This window comes from Macaca thibetana, chromosome 4 (genome assembly GCF_024542745.1).
Source record: "Macaca thibetana thibetana isolate TM-01 chromosome 4, ASM2454274v1, whole genome shotgun sequence".
NCBI lineage: Eukaryota > Metazoa > Chordata > Mammalia > Primates > Cercopithecidae > Macaca > Macaca thibetana.
In genome coordinates, this window is record NC_065581.1 from 44,078,605 (window position 1) to 44,094,652 (window position 16,048).

Here is a 16,048-nt window from a genome sequence, read left to right on the forward strand (position 1 = left end):
CACCATGTTAGCCAGGATGGTCTCGATCTCCTGACTTCGTGATCCGCCCGTCTCGGCCTCCCAAAGTGCTGGGATTACAGGCTTGAGCCACCGCGCCCAGGCTGCAATAAACATCTTTAAGCCAAAGTTTTCTGGATTTAGGTTTATTTCCTTTGGGAAAGATTCCCAGAATTGGAATAATTACGCATGAAAGGGGGTATGAACATTTTTATAGCCCTTGATGTGAGTTGGCAAATTGTTTTTTAAAAGGTTGGACCAATTTTGACATTTCCACCTAGAGTGAGAGAGTAGAGTTGTAGATTTTGAGGAGGAAGTAGGCTCCCTCTGCTCAGGTCTGGGGGAACTTTCTGGGAGAGGTGAGGCTCAAAATGCATCTACAGCCTGGGATGGCAAAGAGCGGGAATGGGCTCTAGGAGGGAGAAGTGACAGGCAGCGGGGTAGGGACAGGGCCAATCTGGGCCCAGACGGAGTCTGGTTTGGCAGAAGTGAAATGTCACACAGGGCAATAGGAGGAAGAGGTGAGACTGAAGAATTGGAAGAGGGGTAAATAACGGGGGGCTTCTAACACCTGGCTGAGGAGTTTGGACTTTGCCTGTGTTTTGGAGTCGAGGTGAGGGACTGAGGCATTGTCAGCCATCTGTGTAACCCTGATCCTTTCCATAATTTCCCTTTGTTACTCCTGCAGATGGGAGCAGCCTTCCAGAGTGGGTGACAGACAACGCTGGGACCCTACATTTTGCCCGGGTGACTCGAGATGACGCTGGCAACTACACTTGCATTGCCTCCAATGGGCCACAGGGCCAGATTCGTGCCCATGTCCAGCTCACTGTGGCAGGTGCGACCGTGGCAGGGCCCTTCAGCTGGGAGGGCTCTTTAGGGTAGCACCATGTACCCTGCCAGCCCCTTGGCTCACTCCTCCCTGCCCCTCGCTGGTCTCTTTCCTTCCAGTTTTTATCACCTTCAAAGTAGAGCCAGAGCGCACGACTGTGTACCAGGGCCACACAGCCCTGCTGCAGTGTGAGGCCCAGGGGGACCCTAAGCCACTGATTCAGTGGAAGGGCAAGGACCGCATCCTGGACCCCACCAAGCTGGGACCCAGGTAGGGCTGCCTCCCTCCCATACCCACCCCTCCTCTCCTGCAGTGCCCACTCCCTGCGAGCTGGCCAGCGCTGTGGCTTCTCCCCTGGCAGGATGCACATCTTCCAGAATGGCTCCCTGGTGATCCACGACGTGGCCCCTGAGGACTCAGGCCGCTACACCTGCATTGCAGGCAACAGCTGCAACATCAAGCACACGGAGGCCCCCCTCTATGTCGTGGGTATGGGCTGGGGAGGGGTGTCCTGCACAGGAAGTGGTAGACCCAGACATTTGTCACCTTGTACTCAGTCAGCCCCTGTGTACAGAACATGACACAGAAGCCATTTTTGTGGCAGAGGAGGGGATTCGGCTGTCTCACCATGCCACTGCACAGTCTTAGAGTCCTTGCTCAGAGCCGGGCTGTCGTTTATTTAACATCCCATGGTCGGTGGGTGTGTGTGTGTGTTGCAGGGGAGGGTGTTCTCTTCCTACAGTGCTGCCTCCCAGGTTCCTGCAGCAGCCACACATACCTCTGGGTGGCTGGGGAGCAGGACCAGGTCAGAATGCAGTAGGACAAGGTTCTTTTCTCCAGGAGGCCCAGAGAGAATGATGGGTCCAGTAAAAGGCCCTGTACTTAACTCTGTGCCCCTGGGAGACTTATTTCTCCTCTGGGGACTTGTTTCTACATCCACAGGTGAAGGTGGTTTAAATGAGAAGCTCTCAAACTTTCTTGGTTTGGCAGCATTATTTTTCTAGACAAAGTATAATGCGAAAGTTTAAATGGATGAAAATGAAGTGAGGAGGCCCCTTGGTGGGAGCCACTGGGGTGTGTGTGGCAGTGGGGGGATCCTGCATGGTCTCTCTCCCTTCATTCCCCCAACGCCTCTTGAGACCCCTCGGTGGGGGCCATTGAAAGGTCTCTAGACCAGCAGATCCCTTCTACAGATCTGTTCATTGAAAAACCTGCTCTGTGCCAGGCAGTGCCTGGAATTCTAAACCTGAAACTCCCAAATGTTGCTCTCGGGGCCTGGCTTACATTATCAAGTCCCTTGGGAAGCTTCTTTTTTTTTTTTTTTTTTTTTTTTGAGACAGAGTCTCACTGTGTTGCCCAGGCTGGAGTGCAGTGGCGTGATCTCAGCTCACTGCAAGCTCCGCCTCCCGGGTTCACGTCATTCTCCCGCCTCAGCCTCCTGAGTAGCTGGGACTACAGGCGCCCGCCACCATGCCCGGCTAATTTTTTGTATGTTTTAGTAGAGACGGGGTTTCACCGTGTTAGCCAGGATGGTCTCGATCTCCTGACCTGGTGATCCACCCACCTCGGCCTCCCAAAGTGCTGGGATTACAGGCTTGAGCCACCGCGCCCAGCCGGGAAGCTTCTTAACAAATAGCGTGGGTTTGTGGTGGCTCCCTGACAGGTGTGCGTATCTGTGTCGCCCGCCTTGACTTGCGATGCAGAGCCAGCTTGGGAACCCTGGCCTCATCTCCTTCAGAGTCTTCCTTTGACCTCAGTGGGGCATGAGGATCTGCTGGCCCTTGTTAAAGCCAGTGAAGGTGGTGACCCTCCCGGGCCATCTGTTAAGTTGTCCCGTTGATGGGGTTGGGAGGAGTTAGTGGAGAAGCAGGGCTTGTTTTGCTTAGCAGCGCCTGCCCAGACCCATCTGTGTGTCTCTCAGACAAGCCTGTGCCGGAGGAGTCGGAGGGCCCTGGCAGCCCTCCCCCCTACAAGATGATCCAGACCATTGGGCTGTCGGTGGGTGCCGCTGTGGCCTACATCATCGCCGTGCTGGGTCTCATGTTCTACTGCAAGAAGCGCTGCAAAGCCAAGCGGCTGCAGAAGCAGCCCGAGGGCGAGGAGCCAGAGATGGAATGCCTCAACGGTGAGGGGCCCTGGAGGGGGAGGTGGTACCCGTGTGTAGGAGCTGAGCGCCCTCCCGCGGCCACGGAGGGGAGAGCGCCAGCCCTCAGGAAACCGAGTGGCTGTTGCTGGATCTTGGAGCTGGGGCTGCCACACCCCTAGTGGGAAGCCTGGAGTTGGCTGATTCCCAGGGCCTCGGCTTCTGAGCAACCTGGCTTGAGACTTCTTCATTGGAGCCCCTGGGACCAGCTTCCTATGATTCCCTGCTGTTTCCTACTCCCAGCAGGAAACCACAGATATCATTAGTATACGTATACATGTTGCTGTTGCACGTCTTGTTTCCCCCCATGAGTCTAAGAGTTCCCCCAAGGGCAGGCTTTCCGTTTACTTCCCTTCTCCTATCCCCACTTCCCTGGACTGGGAGCTCCCTGAGGTCATTACTGGGTCTCCTATCAGCTCAGGTGTTCAGGAACAGGGGTTGGGTCTCCATTATTGTGATTTTCCCTTTGTGCCTGTTTAGGACTTTGCCCAATAGGAGGCCCCATGAAAGCAACAATCCTTATGTGTAGCTATGGTATTCAGGGACCAGTGATTCAGATTAGACGTCTGCAGTTGGCTTCATCTCAGAGGTTGTAATCAGCTGCATCACTAAGGGGTCATACCCTAGGGGATGCCCATACTTCCCCCACCCAGCCCCAGCCCCATCATTTTATCATTTGGGCTTGCCCCTTCATGTGGAGTATTGTGATTGGACCCAAGTTGTCAAGAGTGGAAGACCAGGGGACAGAACAGAAATCCCCGTGGTGGCCAGAGTGTCAGGTCTCATCGTGACGCTCCTGTCCTCCTTCTTCCCAGGCGGGCCTTTGCAGAACGGGCAGCCCTCAGCAGAGATCCAAGAGGAAGTGGCCTTGACCAGCTTGGGCTCCGGCCCCGCGGCCACCAACAAACGCCACAGCACAAGTGATAAGATGCACTTCCCACGGTCCAGCCTGCAGCCTATCACCACGCTGGGTATGTCGCCTTGACTACAGCTGCCCCTGCCTAACTGCAAGTCACCCGCTGTGTCTTGAGGCTGGGTACAGGCTAGTGTTCCGAAATCCCTGAAACCTAGAATGTTAGAGATGGACGGAAGTGTAGGTAGAGATCTAGCCCAGTGTGGCCCCAGAGCCTGTTATTCACTGCCTTTGTACAGATTTTGTCATTCCTGTGTACTACCTGTAGTATTATTTACTTGATGTTTTATTTAAATTGATTCTTTAAAAAAACAGACAACAACAGAAAAGCTAAGTTACCTTTATTGTAGGAAAAAATATGAGAAATCATGGGTTTGTCATAGTTTTTTCCTAGCATACGTTAAGACATGTTTACCGTGAGCCACCAAAAATTCTCATGCGAGTCACCCTTTGGAAAATGCTGAATATTAGTCCAACCCTTTTATTTTGCTGCTGGAGACACTGAAGCCTAAGGAGGGAGGGGGTCACAGCGGAACCGGAACCGGGTCTCATGCCCAGCCCAGGTGGGTGAGTCCCCACTGTAGTAGAGGCTAGGCCCCTCCCCCAGGTCAGGAGCTGCCTCTGCCTGGGTGAAGGTGGTTGGCTGACTCAGACTGTACCCACAGGAAAGAGTGAGTTTGGGGAGGTGTTCCTGGCAAAGGCTCAGGGCTTGGAGGAGGGAGTGGCGGAGACCCTGGTACTTGTGAAGAGCCTGCAGAGCAAGGACGAGCAGCAGCAGCTGGACTTCCGGAGGGAGTTGGAGATGTTTGGGAAGCTGAACCACGCCAACGTGGTGCGGCTCCTGGGGCTCTGCCGGGAGGCCGAGCCCCATTACATGGTGCTGGAATATGTGGACCTGGTATGCTGTTGGCAGGGGACGCGGGGGTCTCGGGTAGGGAGGGCAGTGTCCTACAAAGGTGGGAGTCAGGGGCTGGAGCACCGTGAAAACCTTGTCTCGTGTGGTCTCAGTCGAGACCTCACCTGCCTGCTGTTACACCTTGCCCACCTTGCGATGCTCAGCTTCTGCCTTCCCGCTCTTGGATGCCTGCGTTCCCTTTATCAGCACCCAGTCTTTCCATCTGTATCTTGGGGGAGGGGTTGGTCCTAAATTCTTCTGGGACTTCTCACTGTCAAACTGCAGGGATGCCTTCCAGGTCATCTTCTCTGACTCCTGTTTTCTTTGGTTTGTTATTTTTTCCTCCCCAAAAGCTTGTCCCCACTTGAGAATAAATATATAAGAACCCACTTTCCTTCCCTCCTTCCTAGCACCACTTGTGACCTGAGTGTTACCCCAGCCACCAGCCTTCTCCTCTCCACTCAGGGCATCGTTCCCAGAGCTGTGCCTTCCTCTTCATTCCCCAACTGGTCCCAGCCCTCACCCCATGGTCCTCAAACTGCTGCTTGTCAAATCCCTAGCTCTGGGGCAAGAGCAGGCAGGAGTCCTATCAATCTTTCCATTAACAAGTACTTATGCAACTGGGCACAGTGGTTCACACTTGTAATCCCAGCACTTTGGGAAGCTGAGGCAGGAGGATCACTTGAGACTGGAGTCTGAGACCAGCCTGGTCAACATAGCAAGACTCTGTCTCTACAAAAAGTTAAAAACAAACGAACAAGTACTTATGAATGCTTGATGTATGTTTCTGCTGCTGGCGTTCTCCTCTGTTTGTTTCTATTAAATTGTAAAGCTCTGGAGGACAGGGGTTTCCTCTCCGGAATATTTGAGGACAGAGGGTAGGGGACTGTTTTCCTCTTGGCTCACTGAAGATAGGGGCTCTGCTGCCCCACCTGTCTGGAGGTTCCCCTTGGGGTAAAAATGCCAATTCTCCTCTCTTTCTGACTGAGAGAGCCTCTAGGAGACGTCTCTTGTATGTTTTTAAAGTTCTGTACTCGCAGTGAACTTTCCCCAGGAAAGGGGCCCAGGCTAGCTTAGGCCTTCTCACTGCCTCCCCAGGCAGGAATTCTGCGAGCACCTGCTTTGTCTGAGGCTTTACAGCCAATGGCTCTGCACTGACCTGAGCATGATGCCTGGCTTTTCCCTTAGGGAGACCTCAAGCAGTTCCTGAGGATTTCCAAGAGCAAGGATGAAAAATTGAAGTCACAGCCCCTCAGCACCAAGCAGAAGGTGAGGACGGAGTGAAGGAGGGAGGGAGAGGGTGCCCAGGGAGCAACAGAGGCACCATTTATTGAGGGCTCTCTATGGGCCAGGCCCTATGGTAAGAACTTCACATGTGTTACCGTAATTATCATGGTAGTCCTCTGAAATATATACTACTATCCCCATTTTGTGGATGAAGACATTGAGGCTTACGAGGTTGTATGACCTGTCCCAGGTCATGTATCCTGGAACTGGCTTTGCATTGCCATGCTGGCTTCACGGAGAAGAGCTACCCTCGGACCTTGCCCCTGGGCAGGAGCTTGCATTGGAGCAGGACGCCTGCCCATCTGCAGTGAGCTCTGAGCTGGAGAAGCAGCAAGCAGTCCGAGTGCAGGGGCCTGCTGGGCTAGGCGTGGGCCTGAGCTTGTTTCTTCAGCTCTAAGTGGAGAAGACTCTTCTGTGAATGGGCTGCCTGCCTGGGTTTCCCCGTCTGTGGTTTGCATCTTGCCCTCTCCCTTGGGTTGTAGCTGCCCAGGCTTTCCTTCTAGTTTTCCTCCTGCCTTCTGCGCAAAGATTGTTCTGGGCACAGAGCCCTGGCTGGGGCCCTTGTGGTGGAGCAGACCTCGGTTGAAATAGTGAAGAAGGGAAAACTTGTCTGCTATCCCCTTCCACCTCAGTCCATACCTTTCCAGTGCCTGGGGCTTGCTGTGGCCCGGCCCCTTCTTCCTTCCCTCAGGTTCTTCTTGTCCACAGCCGCCTCCTCTCCCCTCTGAAATGGATCTACTTCCTTCCATGTGACTGGAGAGTCTGCTTCCAAGCTGGCAGTGAAGTGACCTCATAAACCAAATCAGAGCTCGGGGCAGGGTAGGCAGAAGGCTCTGCCCTTTCTCCCAGGGGACCATTCCTTGCCTGCTAGACTGTCCCAGGTCACAGACTCTAGGGGCAAAACAGAAAGGCATGGCTGGCAGATGAGTCAGGTGAATGGGACCTTGGCTGCCCCCAGTCTCTCTGGGGAAGCAGCTCTGTGCCCTTCAGGCTGGCCCCCTCTTATTACATGTGAATTTACTAAGACCCAGACAGGACAAGTGACCTGGCCTCCTGACACCACACCCCTATTTCCATCCCCATGAAGCTGCAGGAACTCTATATAGTGGCTGTAGAGGAGAAGCCACAGGATGGGACTTGCTACACCAGCTAAGTGAGATTTCAGGACTGAAGAGCTCACAAATTAGGACACTCACAGAGCCAGTGAATCCTCACAGAGCCAGGTGTGGCCCCAAGGGCCCTTGGGAATGCAAAATTAGAACAGGCATCAGCTAGGTGCAGTGGGAGGCTAAGGCAGGAGGATTGCTTCAACTCAGGAGTTTGAGACCAACCTGGGCAACATAGCAAGACCCGGTCTCTATAACAAATAAAAAGTTAACCGGGCACGGGGGCATGCCTGTAGTCCCAGCTACTTTCGAGGCTGAGGAGGAAGAATTACTGGAGCCCAGGAGGTTGAGGCTGCGGTGAGCCATGATTACAGCACTGCACTCCAGCCAGGGCAACACAGCACAATCCTATCTCAAAGAAGAAAAAAAAAAATGGACAGGCATCTTGCCCTTGGGGCACTTATGATCTAGCGGAGAGATTAGGTACATGAGTATGACCTGTGCCTTACAGACTTGAGGTAAAACAGAAAGCAAGTGGGAGGCATTAAGAGATGTTGAAGGCACCCATGTCCTTCAGGTGGACAGATGGTTGTGGTTAACAAAGAAGTTTTCCTAGGAGAGAAAACCATTTAAGTTTAGTTTGCAAGGACAGGAAGTAGTTGAATGGCAGGAAGGGGATGGCTTCAGGAGTCAGGGGAGTCAAGGTGGGATTCTCTGGCTGGGTTGAGATAGGCTTACAGGAAGTCAGTTACCTTTGTCATGTGATCTAAGGCACTCTATTTGACTGCAAATCATTACCATCTTTGCTAAACATCTTTTTCACACTTTTTTTTTGCCATAATGTCTTAAATATGATGGGGGAGCTTTAATAAGTTGGGTTCTACACTCTCCAAGGACAATACTCTGCATTACATAGAGAGGATGCTTAAAAAAAAAAAAAAAAAAAAAAAAAAGCAGGGCACAGTGGCTCACACCTGTAATGCCAGCACTTTGGGAGGCCGAGGCAGGTGGATCACGAGGTCAGGAGTTCGAGACCAGTCTGGCCAACATGGTAAAACCCCATCTCTACTAAAAATACAAAAATTAGCCAGGCATGGTGGCAGGTGCCTGTAATCTGAGCTACTTGGGAGGCTGAGACAGGAGAATCACTTGAACCCGGGAGGCGAAGGTTGCAGTGAGCCAAGATTGTGCCATTGCACTCTAGCCTGGGAGACAAGAGTGAGACTTTGTCTCAAAAAAAAAAAAAAAGAAAAATGCAGGCCAGGCATGGTGGCTCATACGTGTAATCCCAGCACTTCGGGAGGCCGAGGCGGGCAGATCACTCGAGGCCAGGAGTTCGAGACCAGCCTGGCCAACATGGGAAACCACGTCCCTACTAAAAGTACAAAAAGTACCTGTGCATGGTGTCACGTGCATGTAATTCCAGCTACTCGGGAGGCTGAAGCAGGAGAATAGCTTGAGCCTGGGTGGCGGAGGTTGCAGTGAGCTGAGATCTTGCCACTGTACTCCAGCCTGGGCAACAGGAATCAAACCCTGTCTCAAAATAAAACAGAACAAAAAAAGTAGATTTCTGGAGCATGACTCAGAAGGAGGGAATTAGAGAGTATTTAAGAGTGAGGTCTGAAGACCTGAATTTTTCAAACAAGCTCTCCAGCTGATTCCTAAGCTCATTAAAGTTCAAGGAGCCCTGGTGGAGACTAGTAGCTTTGAAATGCTTTTTGATTATAATCCCTTTTAGGAAATGCATTTTAAGATGGTACGGTAGTATATGCCTGTAATCCCGGCTACTTGGAAGGCTGAGGCCGGAGGATCCCTTGGGCCCAGGAGTTTGAGGCCAGCCTGAGTGACATAGCAAGACCTGCATCACTTAATAACAAAAAAGGAACGCATTTTACTCATGATCTAGTATGCAGGCTCATGTAACTAAAATTAAACTTTCACAACATTGTGTTTGATGTGCTTGATGTTTTCTTTTTTTTTTCTTTTCTTTTCTTTTTGAGACAGAGTCTTGCTCTGTTGCCCAGGCTGGAGTGCAGTGGTGAGATCTCGGCTCACTGCAAGCTCTGCCTCCTGGGTTTATGCCATTCTCTTGCCTCAGCCTCCCGAGTAGCTGGGACTACAGGCGCCTGCTACCACGCCCAGCTAACTTTTTGTTGTTTAGTAGAGATGGGATTTCACCATGTTAGCCAGGATGGTCTCGATCTCCTGACCTCGTGATCCACCCGCCTCGGCCTCCCAAAGTGCTGGGATTACAGGCGTGAGCCACTGCACCCGGCCAACACTTGATGTTTTCTATCCTGTCCTCTTTCTATTTATTTTTATTTTTTTGTAGAGATGGGGGTCTCACCGTGTTGCCCAGGCTGGTCTTGAACTCCTGGGTTCAAGTAATCCTCCTGCCTCAGCCACCCAAAGTGCTGGGATTGCACGCATGAGCCACCGTGCCCGGCCTCTTTTCTATCCTTTTTTTTTTACCCCAGTCCACTAAACTGGTTTCGAGACCCATGTGGGTCTCGATCAGCAGTTTGAAAAGCACTGCTTTTGGGGATTCCATGAAAATGAAAATTCTTGGGAAAGATGAACTAAAACTTGTAGGTACTTTATTGTGCTAATTATGTAGTGAGCTGCTGTTACTTTATACTCCTAGGACCTAGAACGGAAGGGGGAAAACTTAAGTATTCTAGGGAGGTGGAGTGGTAGGCAGGGTGTTTCCTGGCCAGCTAGAGTTGGAACCAAAGTGCCATATTGGGTGTGAGTGGGCTAAGGGGAGCCTCAGGAGGATTTTAAGAGAGCAGTGAGGTAGTGATAGAAATCAAAGACATGGGTCCTGGGTGTGGGCATAATGGTAGGTAATGCCGTCTAGAGTAGCTGATAAGACGATGTCAGAGAGCTGTAGTTTGTAATTGCTCCATGGATCACCTGTGAACTAATGATGCGATGAGAAGCAGAATCAGCTTAGCACACCTGGTGGACCACGCTTTATGCAGTCAGATGCCATGGCAGGAAACAGAAGGCCTCTTGTGAGAAGATCTCAGTAGCATCACAGTGGGTTAGCCAGAACATGGGCAAACCCCTGGGGTGTTAAAATTGGAAAGGAAGGGGTGGGTCTGATCTTTACCAAAGAATGGGTCTTTTATAACAGTATTTGAGAATTAATCCAGTGGCTATCTGATGGCATCTTGCCCAGCGTCAAGGAAACACCTAATTGGCTTGAGTCTAACAGAATTCTCTTTTACTGCCCTTGCTTAGTCAGTATTTCCGGAAGCACCACCTCTCTGGAAAGATAGCAAGCAGTTACCATGCCAAGTCCACCCTCTTCTGTTTACCTTGACTAGCAGTAGATTGTTTAGCTTGTGAGCCAGATCAGAGAGAGCAGGCCGAGGGGACTCACAAGTCTGATGAAGGCACATTACCAAAACCTTTGCCTGCTTACAGAGAATCAAGCAAGGTTGGACAATGCCCTGGGATTTTGAAACCTGAAGTGGAGTTGGCTGTGTTTATGATGGCCACTGAAGCGGCCCGGCCCCTTTACCACCAGTGCACGTGGGGCGTTCTGAGGACGGTGCTCCAGGGGTTATTTTAGGGATGTAGACTCAGCTTTTTTTTTGAGACGTAGTCTTGCTCTATCACCCAGCCTGGGGTGCAGTGGCACGATCTCGGCTCACTGCAGCCTCCGCCTCCCAAGTTCAAGTAATTCTCCTGCCTCAGCCTCCCAAGTAGCTGGGACTACATTAGCCCACTACCACACCGGACTAATTTTTGTATTTTTAGTAGAGACAGGGTTTCACCATAATGGCCAGGCTGGTCTTGAACTCCTGACCTTGTGATTCACCCACCTTGGCCTCCCAGAGTGCTGGGATTACAGGTGTGAGCCACTGCACCTGGCCAGACTCTGCTTTTCATGGAGACCCCAGTGTACTTCCCAGAGAGGCCCAGAATCCTGGCAGGCCATCCACCCGCCATCTTCTTTTTTTTTTTTCTTTTTAAGACAGAGTCTCGCTCTGTTGCCCAGGCTGGAGTGCAATGGCGCGATCTCGGCTCACTGCAAGCTCCACCTCCTGGGTTCACGCCATTCTCCTGCCTCAGCCTCCCGAGTAGCTGGGACTACAGGTGCCCGCCACCACGCCCAGCTAATTTTTTTGTATTTTTAGTAGAGATGGGGTTCCACTGTGTTAGCCAAGATGGTCTCAATCTCCTGTCCTCGTGATCTGCCTGCCTAGGCCTCCCAAAGTGCTGGGATTACAGGGGTGAGCCACCGTGCCCAGCACCCCTCCCTTTTTTTTTTTTTTTGAGGCAGAGTCTCCCTCTGTCGCCCAGGCTGAAGTGCAGTGGCGTGATCTCAGCTCACTGCAAGCTCCACCTCCCAGGTTCACGCCATTCTCCTGCCTCAACCTTTTGAGTAGCTGGGACTACAGGCACCCACCACCACGCCCGGCTAGTTTTTTGTATTTTTTTTTTTTTTTTTAGTAGGGACGGGGTTTCACCATGTTAGCCAGGATGGTCTCGATTTCTTGACCTTATGATCTGCCCACCTTGGCCTCCCAAAATGCTGGGATTACAGACGAGAGCCACTGCTCCCAGCCCACCCGTCCTCTTCTTTAACCTTCCTCACTGGTTACACGTTTAGTTGAAAGCTATCCTGAGATTTTGTGTCTTCACTGTTGATAAAGAAATGTACCAAAAGTAGCCAGGCACAGTGGCTCAGGCCTGTAATCCCAGCACTTCAGGAGGCCGAGGCAGGCAGATCATTTAAGGTCAGTTGGAGAACAGCCTGGCCAACATGGTGAAACCCCGTCTCTACTAAAAATACAAAAATTAGCCAGGCATGGTGGTGCGTGCCTATAGTCCTGCTGCTTGGGAGGCTGAGGCACAAGAATTGCTTGAACCTGAGAGGCGGCAGTTGCAGTGAACTGAGACTGTGCCACTGCACTCCCACCTGGGCGACAGAGTGAGACTCCGTCTGGATGAGGTTTTTCCCAACTCTAATTATGTCATTCATTTAGCACCTCTGCATTAATGCACTGCCTGTTAGAGCCTCAGGCAGCACTGATCAAGACGATGATGGGAATGTACCATATCTGTGCTGGTCAGTACAGTTGTCACTAGCTTCATATAGCAACTGTACACTTGGAATTTGGCTAAAGCAGCAGCAGAACTGAATTTTATTTTATTTTGTTTTGTTTTGTTTTATTTTTTAGAGACAGTCTTACCCTGTCGACCAGGTTGGAGTGCAGTGGCAGGACCTCGGCTTACTGCAGCCTCCGCCTCCCAGGTTCAAATGATTCTCCTGACTTCGGCCCCCTGAGTAGCTGGGATTACAGGTGCGTGCCACCACACCTGGCTATTTTTTGTAATTTTAGTAGAGATGGGGTTTCACCACGTTGGCCAGGCTGGTCTCGAACTCCTGACCTCAAGTGATCCGCCTGCCTCGGCCTCCCAAAGTGCTGGGATTACGGGCGTGAGCCACCACACCTGGCCTGAATTTATTTTATTTTATTTATTATTTATTTATTTATTTATTTATTTTGAGATGGAGTCTCGCTCTGTTGCCCAGGCTGGAGTGCAGTGGCGCGATTTCGGCTCACTGCAAGCTCCGCCTTCTGCATTCACACCATTCTTCTGCCTCAGCCTCCCGAGTAGCTGGGACTACAGGCGCCCGCCACCATACCCAGATTATTTTTTTGTATTTTTAGTAGAGATGGGGTTTCACCATGTGTTAGGCAGGATGGTCTCAATCTCTTGACCTCATGATCGACCCATCTTGGCCTCCCAAAGTGCTGGGATTACAGGCATGAGCCACCGACTTGGCCTGTATTTTATTTTTTGAGACAGGGTCTCATTCTGTCACCCAGGCTGGAATGCAGTGGTGCAGTCATGACTCACTGCCACCTCGACCTCCGGGGCCCAAGTGATCCTCTCACTTCAGCCTCCTGAGTAGCTGAGACTACAGGCACCCACCACCACACCTGTCTAATTTTTAAATTTTTTGTAGAGATGGGGTCTCACTATGTTGTCCAGGCTTATCTCAAACTCCTAGGCTCAATCAATCCTCCCATATCAGCTTCTCAAACCACTGGAATTACAGGCCACCATGAGCTATTGTGCCAACCAGAATTGAATTTTACACGTACTGAGTTTTAATTAACTTAAAGCCAGGTGCAGTGCCTCATACCTGTAATCCTACCACTTTGGGAGGCCAAGGTGGAAGGATTGCTTGGGCCAGGAGTTTGAGACTAGCCTAGGCAACAAAGTGAGACTGTCTATAAAAAGTAAAAATAGGCTGGGTGTGGTGGCTCATGCCTGTAATCCAGCACTTTGGGAGGCCGAGGCAGGGGGATCACTTAAGGGCAGTTCAAGACCAGCCTGGCCAAAATGGTGAAACCCCGTCTCTACTAAAAATAAAAAAATTAGCAGTGCATGGTGGTGGGTACCTGTAATTCCAGGAGGATCACTGGAACCCGGGAGGCGGAGGTTGCAGTGAGCCTAGATAGTGCCACTGCACTCCAGCCTGAGTGACAGAGTGAGACTCAGTCAATAAATAAATAAATAAATAAATAAACAAATAAAATTAGCCAGGCATGGTGGTGTATGCCAATAGTTCCAGCTACTATGGAGGCTGAGGTGGGAGGATCACTTGAGCCTGGGAGGTTGAAGATGCAGTGAACTGTGATTGCGCCACTGCGCTCCAGCCTAGGCAATAGACACCCTGTCTCTCAAAAAACAAACAAAAAAAAGTTTTAATTAAATTTAAATAGCCACATGGGGATAGTGGCTACTGTATAGGATAGCACAGATTTAGGCTTTTTTTTTTTTTTTTAACTTTATAGCTTTGTTTTTAAAATCTTTTGATTGGAACCCACATTAGCAAAAAGTACATTTTGCATCACAACCCAATACACACATACATATATATTTTTATTTTTTATTTATTTTATTTTTTTAAGATGGAGTCTTGCTCTTTTGCCCAGGCTGGAGTGCAGTGGCGTGATCTCAGTTCACTGCAACCTCCGCCTCCAGGGTTCAAGCAATTCTCCTGCCTCAGCCTCCTGAGTAGCTGGAATTACAGGCGCCTGCCACCACACCAAGCTAATTTTTGTATTTTTAGTAGAGATGGGGTTTCACCATATTAGTCAGGCTGGTCTTGAACTCCTGACATCGTGATCCACCCACCTCGGCCTCCCAAAGTGCTGGGATTATAGGCGTGAGCCACCGTGCCCAGCCCTATATTTTTAAGATGAAAACATTTCATGAATGATGTTCTTATTAAGTGTGATGCACTCTATTTTCTATTCCTTTTTTTTTTCTTTAATGCTGGCTAAGATTCCCTAATTTGGTTTCATGACATACAGATTGTGACCATAGTTAGCAAACCACCAGTGGAGGCAGTGGGGCCCACAGGGATGTCACTGGCCAGTGCCCAAGAAAACCGAGAAGGGATGTCTTTGGAGTGTCCCCTCTCGTAGCATTCGGGCTTGGCACCTCTGCTGGCCTTCTTGTGACCTCTGGGAGCCAGGCAGGAGAATCTGCTCTGAGCTAGCCAGGGATGCTGAAGGGCCAGCTCAGTAGCCAGCAGTCCCACCTCTGTGCCAACTGGTGGGCAGACAGTCCATCAGCAGTGATGTGACCCAGAGAGGCAGCTGCAGTGGTAGGGAAGTGCCAAGCTTTGGCACTAGCCTCGCCATGGGCGCCTCGAAGAAGCCAAGGCTGAGCCCTGCCTCACAGAGCACGTGTGGGGAGAGGCAGCCGGCCTTGTGTGCCCACAAGGCCGGTGCCCACCCAATGGCCCTTCCCCTTCTCTGTGAATAGGTGGTTTTTTATTTGCACTAAGTGACCTGGCCGCAGCACCCCATCAAGAGCCCTACTTCGGCCAGCCCTGTTATATTCCACCAGCACCCACTGTATATGGCACGTGGTGGATACTCAATTTTTTTAAAAAAAAGAGATAGGATCTCACAGTGTTGCCCAGGCTGGCTTTGAACTCCTGGGCTCAAGCAATTCTCCCACCCCACCCTCTTGAGTAGCTGGGACTGCAGGTGCCTGGCTTCAATTTATATTTGTTCAGTGCATTCATATATACTTTTGAAATGTTAATGTGGCCGGGCGCAGTGGCTCACGCCTGTAATCCTGGCGCTTTGGGAGGCCGAGGCGGGTGTATCACGAGGTTAGGAGTTCGAGAGCAGCCTGGCCAACATGGTGAAACCTCATTTCTACTAGAAAAAATACAAAAATTAGCTGGGTGTGGTAGTACGTGCCTGTAATCCAAGCTACTTGAGAAGCTGAGGCAGGAGAATCGCTTGAACCTGGGATGGGGAGGTTGCAGTGAGCCAAGATCACGCCACTGCACTCCAGCCTGGCGATAGAGCAACACTCCATCTAAAAAAAAAAAAAAAAAAGAAAAAGTTATTATAGTTTAGTTACGTTTCATGTATAGTGTATAATATATTCACATTGGCTCAAAATTCAACAAAGAGTATTAGTGAATGAAAAATCTCCCCAACTCTCTTACACTTTGGAAAAGAGTTCGGCATTATTTTGTTTAGCTAGAGATATTCATATTCTAGACTTCCTCTTAGGTCTTTTAGAGAAACTCATACATGTGTACACTTATAAAAGTGTTCATAATAACACTGTTCTGAATAGCCCCAAACTGGAAACAACCCATTGGCATTAGAATTAAAGTCTGAGGCCGGGTGCGGTGGCTCACGCCTGTAATCCCAGCACTCTGGGAGGCTGAGGCAGCCTGATCACTTGAGGTCAGGAATTCAAGACCAGCCTGACCAACATGGTGAAACTTTGTCTCTACTAAAAATACAAAAATTAGCTGGGTGTCGTGGTGGGCACCTGTAATCCCAGCTGCTTGGAAGGCTGAGGCATGAGA

General features: G+C 50.6%; 1 protein-coding gene across 2 annotated transcripts in view; it reads left to right on the plus strand.

Moving 5' to 3' along the window:
• Window positions 1–16,048, plus strand: part of PTK7 (protein tyrosine kinase 7 (inactive)) — an 82,654-nt gene that overhangs the window by 63,111 nt on the left and 3,495 nt on the right. For both annotated transcript variants that reach the window (XM_050786912.1, XM_050786911.1), the window contains exons 11-17: window positions 686–835; window positions 949–1,099; window positions 1,191–1,318; window positions 2,751–2,954; window positions 3,788–3,943; window positions 4,551–4,783; window positions 5,969–6,049. In XM_050786912.1, the coding sequence (XP_050642869.1) occupies window positions 686–835; window positions 949–1,099; window positions 1,191–1,318; window positions 2,751–2,954; window positions 3,788–3,943; window positions 4,551–4,783; window positions 5,969–6,049 (1,103 nt within the window). The remainder of the gene's footprint in view (window positions 1–685; window positions 836–948; window positions 1,100–1,190; window positions 1,319–2,750; window positions 2,955–3,787; window positions 3,944–4,550; window positions 4,784–5,968; window positions 6,050–16,048) is intronic.